General features: G+C 46.7%; 1 protein-coding gene across 4 annotated transcripts in view; it reads right to left on the bottom strand.

Moving 5' to 3' along the window:
- Positions 1 to 16,939, bottom strand: part of VPS8 (VPS8 subunit of CORVET complex) — a 252,389-nt gene that overhangs the window by 138,432 nt on the left and 97,018 nt on the right. For all 4 annotated transcript variants that reach the window (XM_065556171.1, XM_042853465.2, XM_005308658.4 and 1 more), the window contains exon 23: positions 206 to 257. In XM_065556171.1, coding sequence (XP_065412243.1) covers positions 206 to 257 — 52 coding nt within the window. The remainder of the gene's footprint in view (positions 1 to 205; positions 258 to 16,939) is intronic.

The following is a 16,939-nucleotide window of genomic DNA, read 5'->3' as shown; positions in this document are numbered from 1 at the left end:
ACTATCTGAAGACAGTTTAAAGAAGAAAGTACTTAAGACTTATTTATAGGCTGTGCAAAGTCTGGAGTCCTAAACAGTAACACCATCTCCTCCCCACCTCCCTAAATTAGAAGTGCTCATAGACCAGTTAAACTTATGATTAAATATACTAGATATATCAAAACAGTATCAAAGCTGTAAAATCTTAAAGGCAAGTATTCTGTACCTGTGAGAGACTTCCCAGCATTAAGTGGAGGAGCAATGACTTTGAACAATTTCTGCAACAGTGAAAAAAAAGGAGAAGTTTCAATATTGTTTATAATTGTTATACATCACATAATTTAAGTGCCAACAAGTCGGTCAGCAATATGCAAACAAGTCGAGTCAGTCCCTGCCCCCAAAGAGCTTAGAGCCTAAAAGGAACACAAAGCTAAAGAGAGTGTCAGAGAATATGAAATAGTCCATGACAAGACAAACGCAATGCCTGGTTTTATAACCTATATTGTTTAAGAAGGTACCTCCCCGAGAAAGGACAAGCTCACCAAGTTTTACAACAAAAGAAGGCACAGAAAGAAAGGCCTGTGCAAAGGTTCCCTAAATGTACTTGTGCTAGGGAAGCATTTGTCCATCTGCTGATCCTGCGATAATCTACAAGAGAGCAGGCTTTGTCAAATAAACGTTCCTAGATCTGTTAGATCAAAGCTTCCCTCTAGTGGTGCTTAGTTGCTTCCCAGGAATCTAGAGTGCACATTAAAAAAAAAAAAAGAGAGACTAGCTGGCAAGCTCTAGCATGCAATGAGCTCGGGGAGCCACAGAGACAAGATAAGCAATAGTACCAGGGAGCACTGCTATCAGCCCAGCTCCCCCAGCCTCTGATTCCTGCCTCCATGGCTCCCCAGCTCTGCTGCCTAACCCTCCCCAACAGCCCATACCACCACAAGCTTCCTAACCATCTACTAAGGTTCACCCGAGGGAACCTCAAACCCAAGGACCTAGTGAGCTATGTTAGAGCCAGGCTCTCTCTGGAGAGCACAGCAGGTTCAGCCACCCGAATTGTTTTCCCTAGGACAGCAACAGGCTCCACCTTCCCAGCAAACATTTTCTGCAAGTCTCCCCAAGAACCTATCCACTTCCTCACCCATTATCAGGACAGAGGGAAGAAAACTCCTTTCCTTGGGAAGTGGTGTTTGTAGTTCCACTAGTGAGGGACTTACTTTGGCTGACAAATCAGCTGTGTTTTGCCAGAAAGGAGCCCTAAGTTCATCAGACAGACTCCCCAGGGGAGCATAAACTGAGCTGTGGGTATGAAGATGGGCAGCGGAGGCAGAGTGAGCAGTCAGGACAGGAAGTCAAGTGCTATGCTTCAACATTTCACTGTCTAGGATGTAAGTTGCATTTGTTGTACAAAATAGCCATTACCCAACAGTTTAGACAGAAACCATGAATAATACTCAAATTAAGTTGAGATTTTCAAAGCAGTGCAGGGAATTTAGCCATCCATGCCTTCCACTAAATTAATGGCTAAATCCCTGCACTGCTTTGAAAATCTGAACCACTGTTAGTATTAAACCATGCTCTGCCTGAGGAGTTATCTATAGCTACATGGATCTAATCCAGGCCTGCACAACATGCATGGGCAAGCGACGGGATGGGGCTGCCGGGTTCGCCCAGGGCCGATGCAACCGTCCGGGATTTTTCCTCCTTCCCCTCACGCAGAGTACGGCGCGGCTGATTGGGCGCCTGGGCCTGATTTAGCTGCTCCCATTGGCCTCCAGCAGGCAGAGTCCCTCCTCCGCTCCCCCGCCTCAGTGTCACGTCGCAGCACTCTGCCGGGGAGAGGTTGTGTGCTCGGCAGCTTGTTTGGTTGGCTCCACGTGGAGCCAGCGCCTGGAGCGGCGTGGTGGGAAGTAGAGTCCTGGGGGGAAGTCAGGGAGCAGGAGGAGGGTTGGATGGGTCGGGAGTTCTGGAGGGGGGCTGTTAGGGGGCAGGGATGTGGAGGGGGATCGGAGCAGTCGGGGACAGGGAGCAGAGCTGGTAAGTGCCAAGCGAGGAGAGGGGCACCCGGCCTGGGCTCGAGCCGCAGCTCTGGGGGGGGGGGGGGGGGGGAGAGGAGAAATGGGCCAACCCCCCCCCCACCCCCAAACCTCCCCTTCGGTTGGGGGCGGGGGGCTACTGTGCTGGTTGCTCCCAGGGCAGCCTCCGTAGTGATATTGGGGGGTGGGGGCTGAACTGTCTGTGGGCAGCCAGGAAATCCCCAGGGGAGGTAGGGTGGGTGGGTGTGTTTTGCACCTGCCCTGCCCCAACTGCTGCCCCCTTTCCTGGTCCAGGGCCCTTCCCCCTCCCTCGGCCCCTATCACACTGTCCCCCCTCGGGGCTCCCTGCAGCCCCTATGTTTGTGTGTTGGACAGTCACATCCAATCCCTTCACACTGCCCCCCTTTCCCCTCCCCAGCTTAGTTCATAGCCCCAGAAAATCCCATCAAACTGTCCCCCTTTTCCCCTCCCCTTATTTCATGGTGGGATGATGAACCAGGCGGGCAGGCGGCGCTAGGGTGTGTGTGTGTTGTGTTTCAGGAGGGTTGGGAGGGGGTGTTTCGGCAGTGCTGGAGGGTGTGGTTCAGCCCTCAGCTGTTTTCTTTGGAGTAATATGGCCCTTGCCACTTTACGAGTTGTGCAGGCCTGATCTGATCCTTAGGCTGTTACAAACAAGCCAGTTAGCTAAACAGATACAAAGGACACTTTAGACTGCATGTCTACATTTCAAAAAGTGTCCTTCTTAAAAATGGTTCTCTCCTAAACCACTAGTTTTCAACCTTGTTTCATTTGCCAACTCCTAAAAATTTTTGAATGGAGGTGCAGACCCCTTTGGAAATCTCAGTCTGTGGACCCCCAGAGATCCGCTGACCACATGTTGAAAATCACTACCCTAAACTACTGAAGATTCACTTGCAATCTCTAAGAAAATTAACTGTGTAAATGTTGTAAATTGGATAAAAATCTTTTTATGTATGAAAAATCTAAAGTCTCACTGTACTTGCACATTTCCACACAGCTATGTAGTCACTAGTGATGCCTTCATAATAAGTACTTTTACATTTACAGAATTCTCTCTCAAGAGCATTTGCCATCAGGACTGTATTCAAGAGGTAAACAATGGCGGTTACTGGCCTGTAACTGGAGATGTGTGGTCCCTATCTGTACTTCACATGTGGTACGCATGAGCTCCCCGTGCCAGAGACCGGAATATCTTGCAAGTAGTATATGTTGGGCCACACCCTCATTCTAGATCTTTCTCCTCCTGCTCAGCACCAAGCGATAAGAGAAGATGCGGACTGACCACCTCTCCAATGTCTTCTCTACCACAAACACAGTCATGGTCCGAAGCAGAGGGGAAGGCAGGCAGGCAGGTAGTGGAATAGAAACAGGGACCACACATTTCGAAGAGCCTCCAGTTACAGGTAAGTAACTTCTTTAAGTGCTGATCCTTATGTGTATTCCACAGGTGGGTGACTGGCAAGCAGCAGCCAACTAGGAAGTGGGTGCGAGGATGGAAGTAGAGATGTCTGTAACACTGCAATTCCAAAGCCTGCGTCAACAGAAAAGGCTTGGACCAAAGCATAATGCTTGTGAAAGTGTGCCTGGAACTCCAGACTGCCACCTTACAAATGTCCACGATAGGCACATCAAAGAGATGCTACTGAGGTTGAACTGTGTAACTCCCATTCATGTTCAGTGGAGAAGTGCCCGCTAAGGCTGTCTAGCACCAGGTAGATAGGACTCCAAAACTGTGACATGATTCTGGGTACACCAGTTCCATAAGTTGACCGCCTCCATGCACAGGTATCTTGCCCTCCTTGTATGTTTATACAGAAGACAGTCATATTGTCTGACATTATCTGGGAATGTCAGGATAGGTAAGAGTAGTTGGGATGCACTATACCTGGCTGACTGCCCTTAAGTTCCAAGAGACTGCTATGCATCCTGGCCTACCTTGTGTCATATGATTGCCCATGTGGGCTCCACAATCTATGAGGGATGCGTCCATGATTACCAACATGCTGGGTGTAGGAGGTAGGAAAGACTTCAACTCACGTGTTTCGGGTTCATCTACCAAATGAGTGAAGCCCTGACACTGATGGAGATTGTCACTACAGTGGTCATGCTGCATCTGTCCAATGTATACACAGACCTGAGCCGGGCTTGAAAGACAACAGATTTGTAGCCTGGTGAATGGTATGACAAGCACAGGAGGCCATGTGGCCTCACAAAGAAAGGTGGATGTGGACTATTGTTCATTGTTTGTGGGGGATTTTTTTTTTTTAAATCAAAGACTCCTCATAACATACAATCTGTCTGCAGGGAGGTGGGTCCTTACTGTGGCTGAGTCCAGGGTTTCCCCTATAAAGTGTATGCATTACATGGGAGTTAGAGCAGACTTTTCCATGTTTATGCAGATTCCCAAGGATGTCAGGAGATGGTGCAAGGACATGATTGCTGACTGAACTTCCAGATAGGATACAGAGGTTACTTACTTGTAACTGGAGGTTCTTCAAGATGTGTGGTCCTTATCTGTATACCACACACAGATATGCATATGCACCACGTCCCTGAATTTGGAAATTTTTAGTAAGCAGTGTCCATTGGTCCGTACATGAACAGTTCTCCTTCTGCTCCAAACTGAGAGCACACGTGTAGAATACTCATAGGGACCATCACTCAAAGAGCTGCTTGTTAGAAGCCAGTTCTCCAAGTATAGGAAGATGGTGTTGTAGCTGCTTTCTCTCAGCTGTGCTGCCACTACTAAAACAACCTTCCAGGGTGCTGTTGCCAGACCCAACTGGAGTACTCTGAACTGGCAATTGTTCCCGCCCTACCAGAACCTAAGGATCCCTCTGTGGGATGGATGAACGTCCACAAGAAAAAGCAAGCATCTTTCATGTTGAGAGCTAAGAACCATGTTTCTTTCTCCAAGGAGGGAATTACTGATCCCAGCCTAACCATGAATTTGTGAATAAAAATATTTTGCTGACGTAGGTCGAGAATGGGACTCTTCCCTTTTTTCTTGGCAACCATGATTTAATATTGGGAGTCAAACCTCTCCCTTGTATGCTGAGGTGACATTCACTCTATAGCTCGTTGTTCGAGAAGAGAGTCCCACCTCCTGGATCGGAGGATCTCCTTATGACAGTGGCCCCCTGAACATAAGCCAGGAAAGGGTTTTTGGAGGATCTGGGAAACAAAACTCAACGGTGTTGCCAAAGTGGATGACATCTACTACCCACCTGTCTGTTATAGCTCCCCAATTGTGGACAAAGTAGGATAGCGGACTTTGGAAACAAGTGGGGATGGCATCATTGTAAGGTCACAATTTAAGTTCCCTCTAAGCCGCGCGGCCACCCAGCAGGCTATCAAGTGCCGTGCACTTCAGGTGTCCCTCCCCCCACTGCCATGCTGCTCCTGGCCATCTCCTGCTTGCTGTGCAAGGCAGGAGAAGCTGGGGGGTGGTGCACTGTCAGGGTGTCCTCCTCTCCCCACCCTATACCTCATTCTCCACAGAGCGGGGGGAGGGGGGAAGAGATTTGACAGGGCTCAGGATGGAGGGAGCTTGTTGGCAGCTGTTGCTGTGTCTGAACAAGCAGGCTTCAGACTGTTGAGTGCTAATCTACTTAAAAAGGCAGCGTACTTAAAGGGGCAGCGCGTGTCTGTTTGTGTCTCTCTCTCTCACACACACACACACACACACACACACACTCTTTCACCCTCACCTCCCAACACATATTTGTATTATTATTGTTGTTACTTGATACTTCTTTCAAAGTGTGTGTTCGTTTTTTGACTGGGCTATGCATTTCATAATTTTTCTCTCTCTTACGCTTAAATTTAATTCTTTGAGTACTGAGTTCTAAAATGCCTAGCCTGACCTGGCTGGAGTAATTATCCCTATGGTAACTTTACAAAATATATATATATATATATATATATATAAAATTTCTAGTTTTTTTGTTTCTACTGGTGGTGCACATAACAAAATTCATTCCAGACTTGGATGGAAAAAATTAGAGGGAACACTGGTCACACCTCTCAAGCATCCTATTAAAAGTAACCTTTAGCGAGCAGATGAGGTTGGGTGGCTGTTAAGGTAGATGGAGCTGTATTACTTGGCTTCTGCACTCTGATGCTTGTATGGTGGTTTGTATGGTCGTTGGTGGTAGAGAGGCTGTGGAAGAGGTCTTCACTTATACACCTGTTTATGATGCTTCCTCTTTGGGGCAAGGGTATAAAGATCCAGGGAGTGGAGGGTTTCCCTGAAGTCTTTTAGCGAGTGCAAAGACTCACCTGTTTTCTCATTGAAAAAATTGGTTTAATTGAAGGGCAAGTTGTTAATGGTATTCTGAACCTCTCTGGAGAACCCCAAAGATTGAAGCCACTACTCTCACTACATCACTATGGTGGTCACCTTGATGTGGTATTGGCTGCATTCACTGAAGCTTGCTATCATGAGTCTACCTTCCTTAACAAGGGTTTAAAATTGGGCCTTGTCCATTTGGGGGAGTTTGCCTTTGAACTCCAGAAACTTCAAGTAGTTCATAAAGTCATATTTCGCTAACAGAGCCTGGTAGTTAGAGATTCTGAGCTAGAGGCTGGTGGACATAAATACCTTCCTCCCCAAAAGGTCCAGGTGTCTCGCTCCCATGTCCGCAGAGGTGGTTTTAGGGTGTTGCCTGGATCTTTCCGTGGCTGCTTGTACTACTGGGGAGTTGGGGGCAGGATGGGTAAACAAGAATTCTGCCCTTTTTGCAGGCACAAAGAACTTTTTCTCAGCCCTTCCAGGGGTAGCAGTACACATTGCCAGCATTTGCCATACCACCATAGTGGTTCTGTAATGGCCTCTTCACTGAGATAGCTATCCAACTGGGACCCATTGGCTTCAGGATATCCAAGAGCTCGTGCTGCATATCTTGAACTTCTAATGGGATCTGAAGTTCTGCCACCATCCTCTGCAACTATTCTTGACATTGCCTATAGTCCTCAGTTAGGGATGGTGAAAATGGGGCAACGGCCTCATTGGGTTAAGGAGAAGATAAGCCTGTCATTACCAGCTTGACGTCGTCTTCTTCCAAGTACCCTTGCAGAGCAGAATGCTGTTGCTTAAGAGAAGAGGGATGATGTGACTGTGTAGCAGAGCACACAGATCCAGGGTGTCATGCATAATGATCCCATGGACTCCAAAAGGGCCAGTTTGAGGTGTTGAAGACCGGTTTGGGGGCCCCAAAGCATTGGTACCAGCAATCCCTTTGAGGGTAATCTTGCTTGTGCAGAGGATAGGTCCAGATAACTCTCAAAGCCCTGTTCGAGCTAACCTGTCTGGGAAGTGATGATTCATCCTGGACATCGGATACTGAAAGCCAGATCAGTCTCCACCACTGGTACAGTCAGTAGTGGTAGAAGGAAGCTCCAGCTCATGGATGGATTATGGGAATACCTCCTTTTTAGGGTTGTATAATTTTATGGGATTAAGATATCCCTCAGAAGAACCAGGCCCAAAAGTAGAGGTGTTCCAGGGTAGTAAATGTCTCTCTCTGTACTGGAGTATGAGGGTCCAGGTTACCAGTTCTGCTGGATCTGGTGCTGCGACAGACTTCAGGGTTGGCGGATCCTTACAGGACCAAACCAGTACCATTGGCAAAAGAGTCCATTCAGGAGCACTTGGTCAATACTGGAGAATGTCAGTTCTTTGGCTTGCTAGAGGTCACAGTCAGCACCAGTATCAATACCAGGCCTGGTTCTGTTGGACCATCTTCCTGGATGCTTTCCCTTTGAGGTTAAGAGGCTTAGGCAGATCTAAGTCCTGGGGACTTGCACATGAAGACTCCTTCCAACTTGGAAGGAGTCAGAGACCTCTTCGCCTGAAAGCAGACAGAGGGAGAAATCTATTTTTGTGTCTGAGAGAATGCCCCTTACTCTCATGAAAAGCCCGAGGCAACAGGTCTTTAGATTTATCTGATCTAGCCTCTGCTCCACAGCTCGTGCTCAGAAGCATGCTGCTTGAGGACTGTGGCCGATGTGCAGGAGGGTCTCTCCAGCCTGGATCTGACTGGATCCTCAAGGCTTTCTTTATGAGGAACTTCCTCAGTCAGCACTCCCTTCTCTCTGGTGTCCTAGGTGGGAAGGAATGACAGACACTGCACTTGGCAGAAATAAGCGCCTACCCAAGGCAGTGCTGGTGGTCCTCATTGACCATGGAGGAACAAGGATAGGAGATGCAGTTTTTAAGCCCCGGGTTTCTGGGCACAGCTCTAGGCCAAAAGGGAGAAGGAGTGTGTCCCAGGGTGGGAAAAACTAAGCTACATTAACTATAAGAATACTATCAAATGCTAACAGACTATACACTGTTATCGTCACAAAGACTAAGACAATGCAAGAATAGCTCTGGACACAGAGGATTCTGACTCAGGCCATGAGGCTGTAAGAAGCAATTGAAGAGGATCAATCCACACATCCTCTTATGACCTTGGTGCTGAGCACAAGAAGATCCAGGGTCCAGGCCAATGGACACAAGTTGAAAGATTTTCCAGTCTAAGGCCTGGTCTACAGTGGGGGACAGGGAAATCGATCTAAGTTACGCAACTTCAGCTACATAAATAACGTAGCTGAAGTCAACATACTTAGATTGACTTACTGTGGTGTCTTCACTGCAGTGAGTTGACTGCTGCCGCTCTCCCGTCGACTCCACCTGTGCCTCTCGCTGAGCTGGAGTACAGAAGTAGATTTATGGGAGAGCTCTCAGGGGTCGATTATCGTTCGGGGGTCAGTTTATTGCGTCTAGCCTACACATGATAAAATCGATCCCTGCTGGATCGATCGCGGCGGGTAGTGTAGACATACCCTTTAGATACATAGCCACAATGAAATACACATAGGGAGCAGCACCTGAAGAAGAGTGGAATCCACCATGCAGCAGAGTCAGGAAGACTCATGGATTTCTACATAAAAGTGCAGTCTTGTTGGTTGTTATAACCTTAATACATATTCTTCACAACTCAGAGATAGATGTAGGTTTCATTTTTAGAAGGTACACACTATACATTTTTAAAGTGATTTATTTTGAAAAAAACTTTTCAGATTAGTTTTACAGCTATATCAGAAAATGAATGATTGTTTAGTTATTTCATTTACCAAAGTTAATTGAAGCAGATATTTATGAAATCATTGGGAGGTGAACTATCTCCAATTCAACAGGTTAATCATTAATATTTGGAGGATTTTCTTGCTATGCTGTATTAAGAGGAGATCACCACCAGACAGACATATAAATTGTTTTATTTAACTAATACAACAACATTATGTATTCTGGATTTTTTTCTTCAAGAGCAAACATATAATATTTTAACAAAACAAGCATATGAATTTTTGAATTTAATTAAACATTAAAGTTTTTTAAAATCAGGTTTATTTTTGTTAAAATTGTTTTTAACTAAAATAGTTACATGAAATAGTTTTTAAAAAAAACAAAAATTAAATTGACTATGTCAGCCAGGTCAACATGAGAAACTTAAAATATTGGCTTCTGCAGCTAACTCAGTCGTCTTCACCTTCATTTTCCTGTTTGTTCATAATCTGGAAAAGAAAAACAAGCTTTCCTGCTTTTTCAGGTCCCAAACAATTTCTTAATTTGGAATGAATTAGTCCAAAGGAAGAAAAAGAAAGTTATTCACCTTGCAGTAACTGAGGTTCTTCGAGATGTGTGTCCCTATGGGTGCTCCACTCTAGGTAACAGTGCGTCCCGGCGCTGTTGATCGGAGATCTTTGGTAGCAGTGCCTGGTTGGGATGCATGCGCTCAGCTGCTGTCTCGCCGTCTCATTAGAATCTGCCTAAGCACGTGCCCCCCTCAGTTCCTTCTCTACTGTGGATAAATCATACTAGTACTCCAAAGTAGAGGGGAGGAGGGCAGGGAGTGGAGCACCCACAGGGACACAAATCTCGAAGAACCTCAGTTACTGCAAGGTGAGTAACTTTCTCTTCTTCTTTGAGTGCTGTCCCTGTGGGTGCTCCATTCTAGGTGAATGCGGAGCAGTACCCACTATGGTTGGTGGGACTTTGGAGCTGCAGCAGTGAGTACTGTATGACCTACTATGGTGTCTGCCATGGTATCCTGCGTGATAGCATTGCGTTTGGCAAACGTGTGTTCAAATGACCATGTAGCTGCTTTACAGGAATGGGTACGTTATGTAGGAAGGCAACGGATTTCGACATGGCTCGAGTGGAATGAGTTCTAATGCCTTCAGGTGGTTGAATATTTTGGATGTGGTAACAGGATCTGATGCAGTCAGAGAGCCACATGGACAGGTGTTGCCTAGAAAAGCTGTACCTTTCGATCTTTCGGTACAAAGAGTCACGGGGACTTATGAGATGTTTTAGTCCTGTCTAAATAAAAGGCAATTGCTCGCCTAATGTCGAGAGCATGCAGAGTTGCCTCGTGCAGAGTCTTGTGAGGTTTGGGATAGAAAGTAGGTAAGTATATCGGTTGGTTAAGGTGGATGGTGGACACCCCTTAGGGAGAAACTTAGGATGTGGTCTCATAGTGACTGTCTTTGCAGAAGATTGTGTAGGGAGGATAGGCCATCAGGGCGCTTATTTCTCCTACTCTCCTTGCTGATGTTATTGCAACTAAAAAAGCTACCTTCATGGACGTATGAAGAAGAGAAGAGGTAGCCAAGGGCTCAAATGGAGGTTTTAGGATACCGCAAAGAACGAGGTTAAGATTCCATGTAGCTGCCGCTGGATAAATTTCCAGGTAGGGATTTTGTAGGCCCGTGAGAAATAGTTTTATGGTGGGGTGGGTAAAGAGTGAGTAGCCTTCTAACAAGTCATGGAAGGTGGTAAGTGCCGCCAGGTGTACTTTGATGGAGCTGAGCAAGAGTCCATCCTGTTTCAATTTTAGAAGGTAGTCTAGGATGCTAGGGAGGGTTACCGCATGGGGTGTTAAGTGATTATGTGAGCACCAGAGGGAGAAACATTTCCACTTCTGCAGGTAAGTTTTACGAGTGGAGTCTTTTCTACTATGCAGGACGACGTATCAAACTTGCTTGGAACAAGCTAGTTCGTGGGTTTGGAACCATGAAGGAACCGGGCTGTCAGGTGGAGTTTCTGGAGCTGAGGGTGAAGAACCCATCTGTTGTCCTGGGAAAACAGATCTGATCTGCTGGGGAGAGTCCATGGAATCACAGGAGGACATGCGGAGTAGGTATGGATACCACGACTGTCTCGGCCAAGCCGGGGCAATAAATATGACCCAGGCCTGGTCTCTGATCTTGCGAATAACCTGTGTAGCAGAGGGATTGGTGGGAAGGCGTACAGGAGAGAATTGTTCCATGAGGAATGCATCTCCTAGGGATGCAGTCCTGAGTCCCGCTCTGGAACAAAATAGATGACATTTGTGATTCTGGGTTGTGGCAAAGAGATCTATTGATGGGGTGCCCCAGAGGGAGAAGAGCTGTTGAAGTATTGCGGGGTGCAGTTCCCATCCGTGTTCTGTCGAGAAGTGCCTGCTGAGTGCATCGGCAGTAGTGTTGTGGCAGCCAGGTAGGTATGAAGCAATGATTTGTATGTGATGTATGCACCAATTCCATAGCCAGATGGCTTCCATGCATAGGGAAAGTGATCGGGTAAGGGAAAAGCGTGATCCCATGTCTGTGGAGGTGAGTCACGACAACGGCTAGAGTCTTGGAAAAAGCTCTCAGTGCTGTGGAAAGTCCGAAAGGAAGAACTCTGTATTGAAAATGGTCGTGTCTGATAGTGAATCATAGGAAGCGTCTGTGGGCTGGATGAACTGATACAGGAACTCCTCACTTAAAGTCGTCCCAGTTAACATCGTTTTGATGTTAAGTTGCTGCTCAATTAGGGAACATGCTCGTTTAAAGTTGTGAAATGCTCCCTTCTAACGTCGCTTGGCAGCCACCTGTTTTGTCCACTGCTTGCAGGAAGAGCAGCCCGTTGCAGCTAGCTGGTGGGTGGTTGGAACCAGGGCGGACCAGCAGCCCCCCATCAGCTCCCCATTCCCCCCTAAGTTCCCTGTGCAGCAGCTGCCTTGTGCTGCTCCTGCCCTGTCCCTTGGAGCTGCTCCCAGAGACTCCTGCTTGCTGTATGGGGGGAGGCCAAAAGGGGGAAAAAAGGGGGCTAATGTCAGGGTGTCTCGCCTTCCCCCGTGCTCCTACACCCTGCTTACCCCATCTTCCATAGAGCGGGGGGGAGGGGGACACCCAACGGAGGGAGGGAGCTTCTAGGCAGTAGCTGCTGTCTCAGGTCTCAGCAAGCGGATTTAATTAACAAGGCAGTGTACTTAAGCCTGGGGTCAGCTACTTAAAGGGGAAATGTGCATTTTTTTCCTCTCACACACAGGGTGTGTGTGTCTGCCCTCCCTCCTTTCCTGCTGCCTTGTAGAGTGTTGTGAGAGTTAACCCTTGAGGACTCAATCAATTGCTAGTTCATTTAGCAGTAAGGCATTCCCTGGGAAATATCCCACCCTCTGACTCCTCCACCTCAACCAAGCTTCACAATCATCATCACTGTGTACCAGTATTAAATTGCTTGTTTAAAACAGAGAGAGAGAGAGAGAGTGTAAAATATAGTCTTTTGTCTGGTGAAAAAATTTCCCTGGAACCTAACCCCATCATTTACATTAATTCTTATGGGGAAATTGGATTCGCTTAACATCGTTTTGCGTAAAGTTCCATTTTTCAGGAACATAACTACAACGTTAAGTGAGGAGTTCCTGTACATGAAAATAAGCATCCTGTAGGTCGAGGGCTGTGAACCAGTCCCCTTGATCCAGTGCAGGTATTATTGTGCCCAGTGTGACCATCTTGAATCTTTATATCCTCACGAATTTGTTCAGTTGGCGTAGGGCTAGTATAGGCCTCCATCCCCCGGTCTTTTTCTGGGTCAGAAAGTAATGGGAATAGAAACCTTTCCCTCAATGTTGTGTTGGCACAGGTTCCACTGCACCTAGTTGTAGAAGGTGAGCCACTTCTGTGCGAAGTAAGTGCTCCTGAGAAGGGTCCCTGAAGAAGGATGGGGAAGGGTAGGAGGGTAGGATATAAAAGGGATGGAGTAACTGGACTGAACTATTTCGAGGACCTAACGGTCCTGCGTAATCTGCTGCCAGGCATGTTGGAAACCCTGGAAGCGGTGGCCAAATGGGCAAGTAGGTGGTGGAATCAAGGGGTGGTCGTGCAGACCCTCGACCAATGCTTCAAAATTGTTGTTTATTTCCTGATGGGTGGGAAGTAGTTGCTTGTGCTTGATTTTGTCTGCACTTAGGAGTTCTGGCGCGATTCCTGGTTATATCATATGGTCTGGGTTGAGGCCGGTAATACTGTTGTGTGCGTGGTCTTTGATAAGGTTGGTATCGTTGTCTCCTGGGAAGGGATGGGTGAATGCCCAGGATACACAGTGTCGCTCTAGAATCTTTCATGGTGTGAAGGACTTCATTGGTTTTTGTGGAAAAGAGCTTATCTTTATCAAAGGAGAGGTCCTCCACTTTGGTCTGCCGGTCTTTAGGGATGCCGGATGCAGAGAGCCATGAAGATCTGCACATAACCACAGCAGTTGCAGTAGTATGGGCTGCTGTGTCTAGAGATGCTTGTAGGGCCATTCTTGAAATCAATTGGCCCTCAACAAGGACTGACTTGAAGTCTGCTCTCCTATCCTCTGGAATAAGGGAGGCAAATTCAAAAAGTTTATTGTAATTATCGAAGTCGTAGCTTTCAAGGAGGGCAGAATAGTTTGCAATTCTGAACTGTAGAGTGGAGGACGTATAAACCTTGAGACCCAAGACATCAAGGCATTTAAGGTCCTTGTCTTGCGGGGTGGGTCGATAGTGTGGCTGTTTCGTCCTTTGTGCAACTGCATCCATAACAAGAGAGTTCGGTTGTGGATGAGAAAATAAAAAGTCAGTATCCTTAGTAGGAACATAGTATTTATGTTCAGCCTTTTTGGAAGTTGGTAAGAGAGGCTGGAGTCTGCCAGAGAGTGTCAGCTGGTTCCAGGAGTGCATCATTTATGGGGAGCACAATCCTTGAGGGCGCAGAGGGTTGGAGGATTTTGAGGAGTCTGTGTTGTGTCTCCTGAACCTCTTCTAAGGGGATATCTTGGCTGAGTGCCACCCTCTTGAAAAGTTCTTGAAATTGTTTACAATCGTCCACGTTCTGTGGAGGTGGAGGGAAGAGAGCTCTGTCTGGAGCGGATGGAGAGTTAGGGGTCGGTGAGTCAGGATATGGTCCATAGCTCACGTTCTTGGGAGGAAGGGGGAAATTCAGGTGCTCTAGAAGTAGACAGAGCTGGAGATCGAGGTGCAGAAGGAGGTAGAGGTTTGGTGGAAGGGGCTTGAGGGTGAGTGGCAGAAGGATGTGGCCCAGGGTACCACTGAGGCCAAGGCATAGGGTAGGAGAACTCAGGTGCCGCCCATGGGGGCGGGGGGGTGAAGTAGGGAAATTGAGACTGGTGGTTGTGAGCTGTGACCTGAGGTGGAAAAGGTTCCAGTGGAGGAGGAGAGGCAGGTGGGGAGAACTCCGCCTGCTGATGCATATCAGGTTCGCTGTCAGTAAAGGTAGCTAGGTCAAGTGGGGAGAGTGGCTGTTCAAAATGTGAGCCTTGTGTATCCAGGAGTGGGGAATTAGGCTCAGGTGCCACTGAGAGGTCACATTAACTGAGAAACTGTTGCTCCTGCTGCCTGGACTGTACTGAGCATGATCTGTGCTCAGGCAAATTACCGAGTCTGAGTTTTTCCGGTGCCGCGGGTCGCTTGGAGGTGCCCTGCAGGGGGTCCGCTGCCTGTACTGGAGCAGCAGGCAGGCTCGGTGCTGATGTTCTTTTCGGCACCGGAGCAGATCCTGCTGTCAGCACTGCGTCTGTTTTTGGTGCTGAGTGGACTGGTGCCAAGGAGACCTTCCCGGTACGGGAGATCGGGTCCCTGCCTCTGTGCTCCGCGGGAGCTGCGGCTCAGGCGTTGTGACAGCCTGAGGCACCTGCCTTCTGAGCTGTCAATACAGAGGGTAAGGAACTTGCGGGAGACCCTTTACCCTTGTTAAAGTCTCTCCTCGGAAACCGTTGTACTTCTTGCCTCTGCTCCTGAGAGGGTGAAGCCATGCTCCCAATTGGTTCAGATCTGGCTGGGGAGCGTGAGGGAGAGGGTTTCACTGTCTCCGAAGGCCTTGCATTTCTTTGTTGCACTGTTTGCATTTTGCACACATGCCTATCTTACCCACCGGTAGAGGAACTTCATTAAAATATTCCCAAACTGGGTCTCTTTTACGACCTGCTGCCATTATAGGTTTTCCCTTCTAGTGAGAGAATGGTATGGTAGATCTCAAATCAATGAAGGCTACACTCAGAAAGACCTCAAGACTTCTGGAATATGCTGCTCAAACAGTCTCACTTTTGTTTCTACCGCCTGTCCCTCCCGTCTCATTTATCTCCAGACTTCTCCTTGTCCAGATCTATTCTGCCTCCAACAATCTTCTATTCATTAACTTTTTGAAACTTTGCACTTTTATAGAGAGGTAAGAGATTGACTCTGTGTACACAAATTTGCAGAGGGACAATAGGGTTGAGGTCTGTTATTTCTCACCTCTATATATTATTTATTTAAAAACATTTGTGCTGTTAACAAGCATGTTATCTCTGGAGACACAAATTCAGTCTGAGAATTGCAAAACTAAGCATCTCTGATGCACCTTTGAGACTAACAGAAGTACTGGGAGCATAAGCTTGCCTTGCATCTGAAGAAGTGAGGTTCTTACCCACGAAAGCTTATGCTCCCAGTACTTCTGTTAGTCTCAAAGGTGCCACAGGACCCTCTGTTGCTTTTTACAGATTCAGACTAACACGGCTACCCCTCTGGTACTTGACATCTCTGATGGTATCTTCTAGACTGAGCACTGAGTCCCATTGGGTAGATAGAAATATTAACCTAAATAATCTGTACAGAAGCCCCTGGAACCCCATAAGATTGGGTCCCTAATCCATGAACTATTGGAATTCATTTACAAAACTTTTATTAAACATTACATTAATATATTGCCTCATACTATAGAATTAGAATTTATAATCCCTATTCCTTGATGAGATATCTTTGAGCTATAATGTATCTTAATTAAAACTATCTTTAGATAGGTTTTTTCCTCAAAAAGCATTTTATAAAAAAAATGCTATTTAAATAAAAAAAAATAGCTTTTTTATTTTTATTTTTTTTTAAATCATTGATTTTTATCCACCCTGCCATGCAGCCTTCAGCCATATCACTCTACTGGGTCCTTCCACAGGAGACATGCCTGGTATTGATAGCCTGTGCCCCAATACTAGAATTAAAAACCTGCCATTATGCAGAGGCTGCTCCTGTTGTAGTTCTGACCACCACCACACACAGGTACATTCTCATTAGATGGCGTTAAAACACTAGGTACTCCCAACAGACAAAACGACACTGCACAGAGTGGGGTGCCTAAAGAAAAACTCATTCTCTCACCTGCTGATTCCCAGTTGGACAGAAGATGGGATGCTATTGTTGTGCATTACATCCCATTGTCAGAATGGCCATCAGCAACATGGAGACAAAGCAGCTCAGATTGTAACATGCATTCTGTTTAACCCTTACTTATTGTGTTGCATCTGGGTTTTTTTGTACTTGTTTAGTTTTATATTGATATAGACATTAGATCTGCCAGTGTTGTGGTCTGACACTCAGTAGAGCACTGATACCTTAGACATTTTATGGTATACTTAGATTTAAGAAAGGCATTTGATCAAGTTTCACCGAATATTCCCAGAGAAATATGAAAAATGCACACTAGATACAGTAGGAGAGAGGAGCAAGAGGTGAATCTGTACACACTGTACACTAGCTATCAGCAAAACTCCCATGCTCAGAATCACAGGGAAGAACATGCAGCACGCACCAAAT

This window comes from Chrysemys picta, chromosome 9 (assembly GCF_011386835.1).
Source record: "Chrysemys picta bellii isolate R12L10 chromosome 9, ASM1138683v2, whole genome shotgun sequence".
Taxonomy (NCBI): domain Eukaryota; kingdom Metazoa; phylum Chordata; order Testudines; family Emydidae; genus Chrysemys; species Chrysemys picta.
Note: the sequence above shows the minus strand (reverse complement) of the source record. Positions and strands in the feature narration are given on the sequence as shown.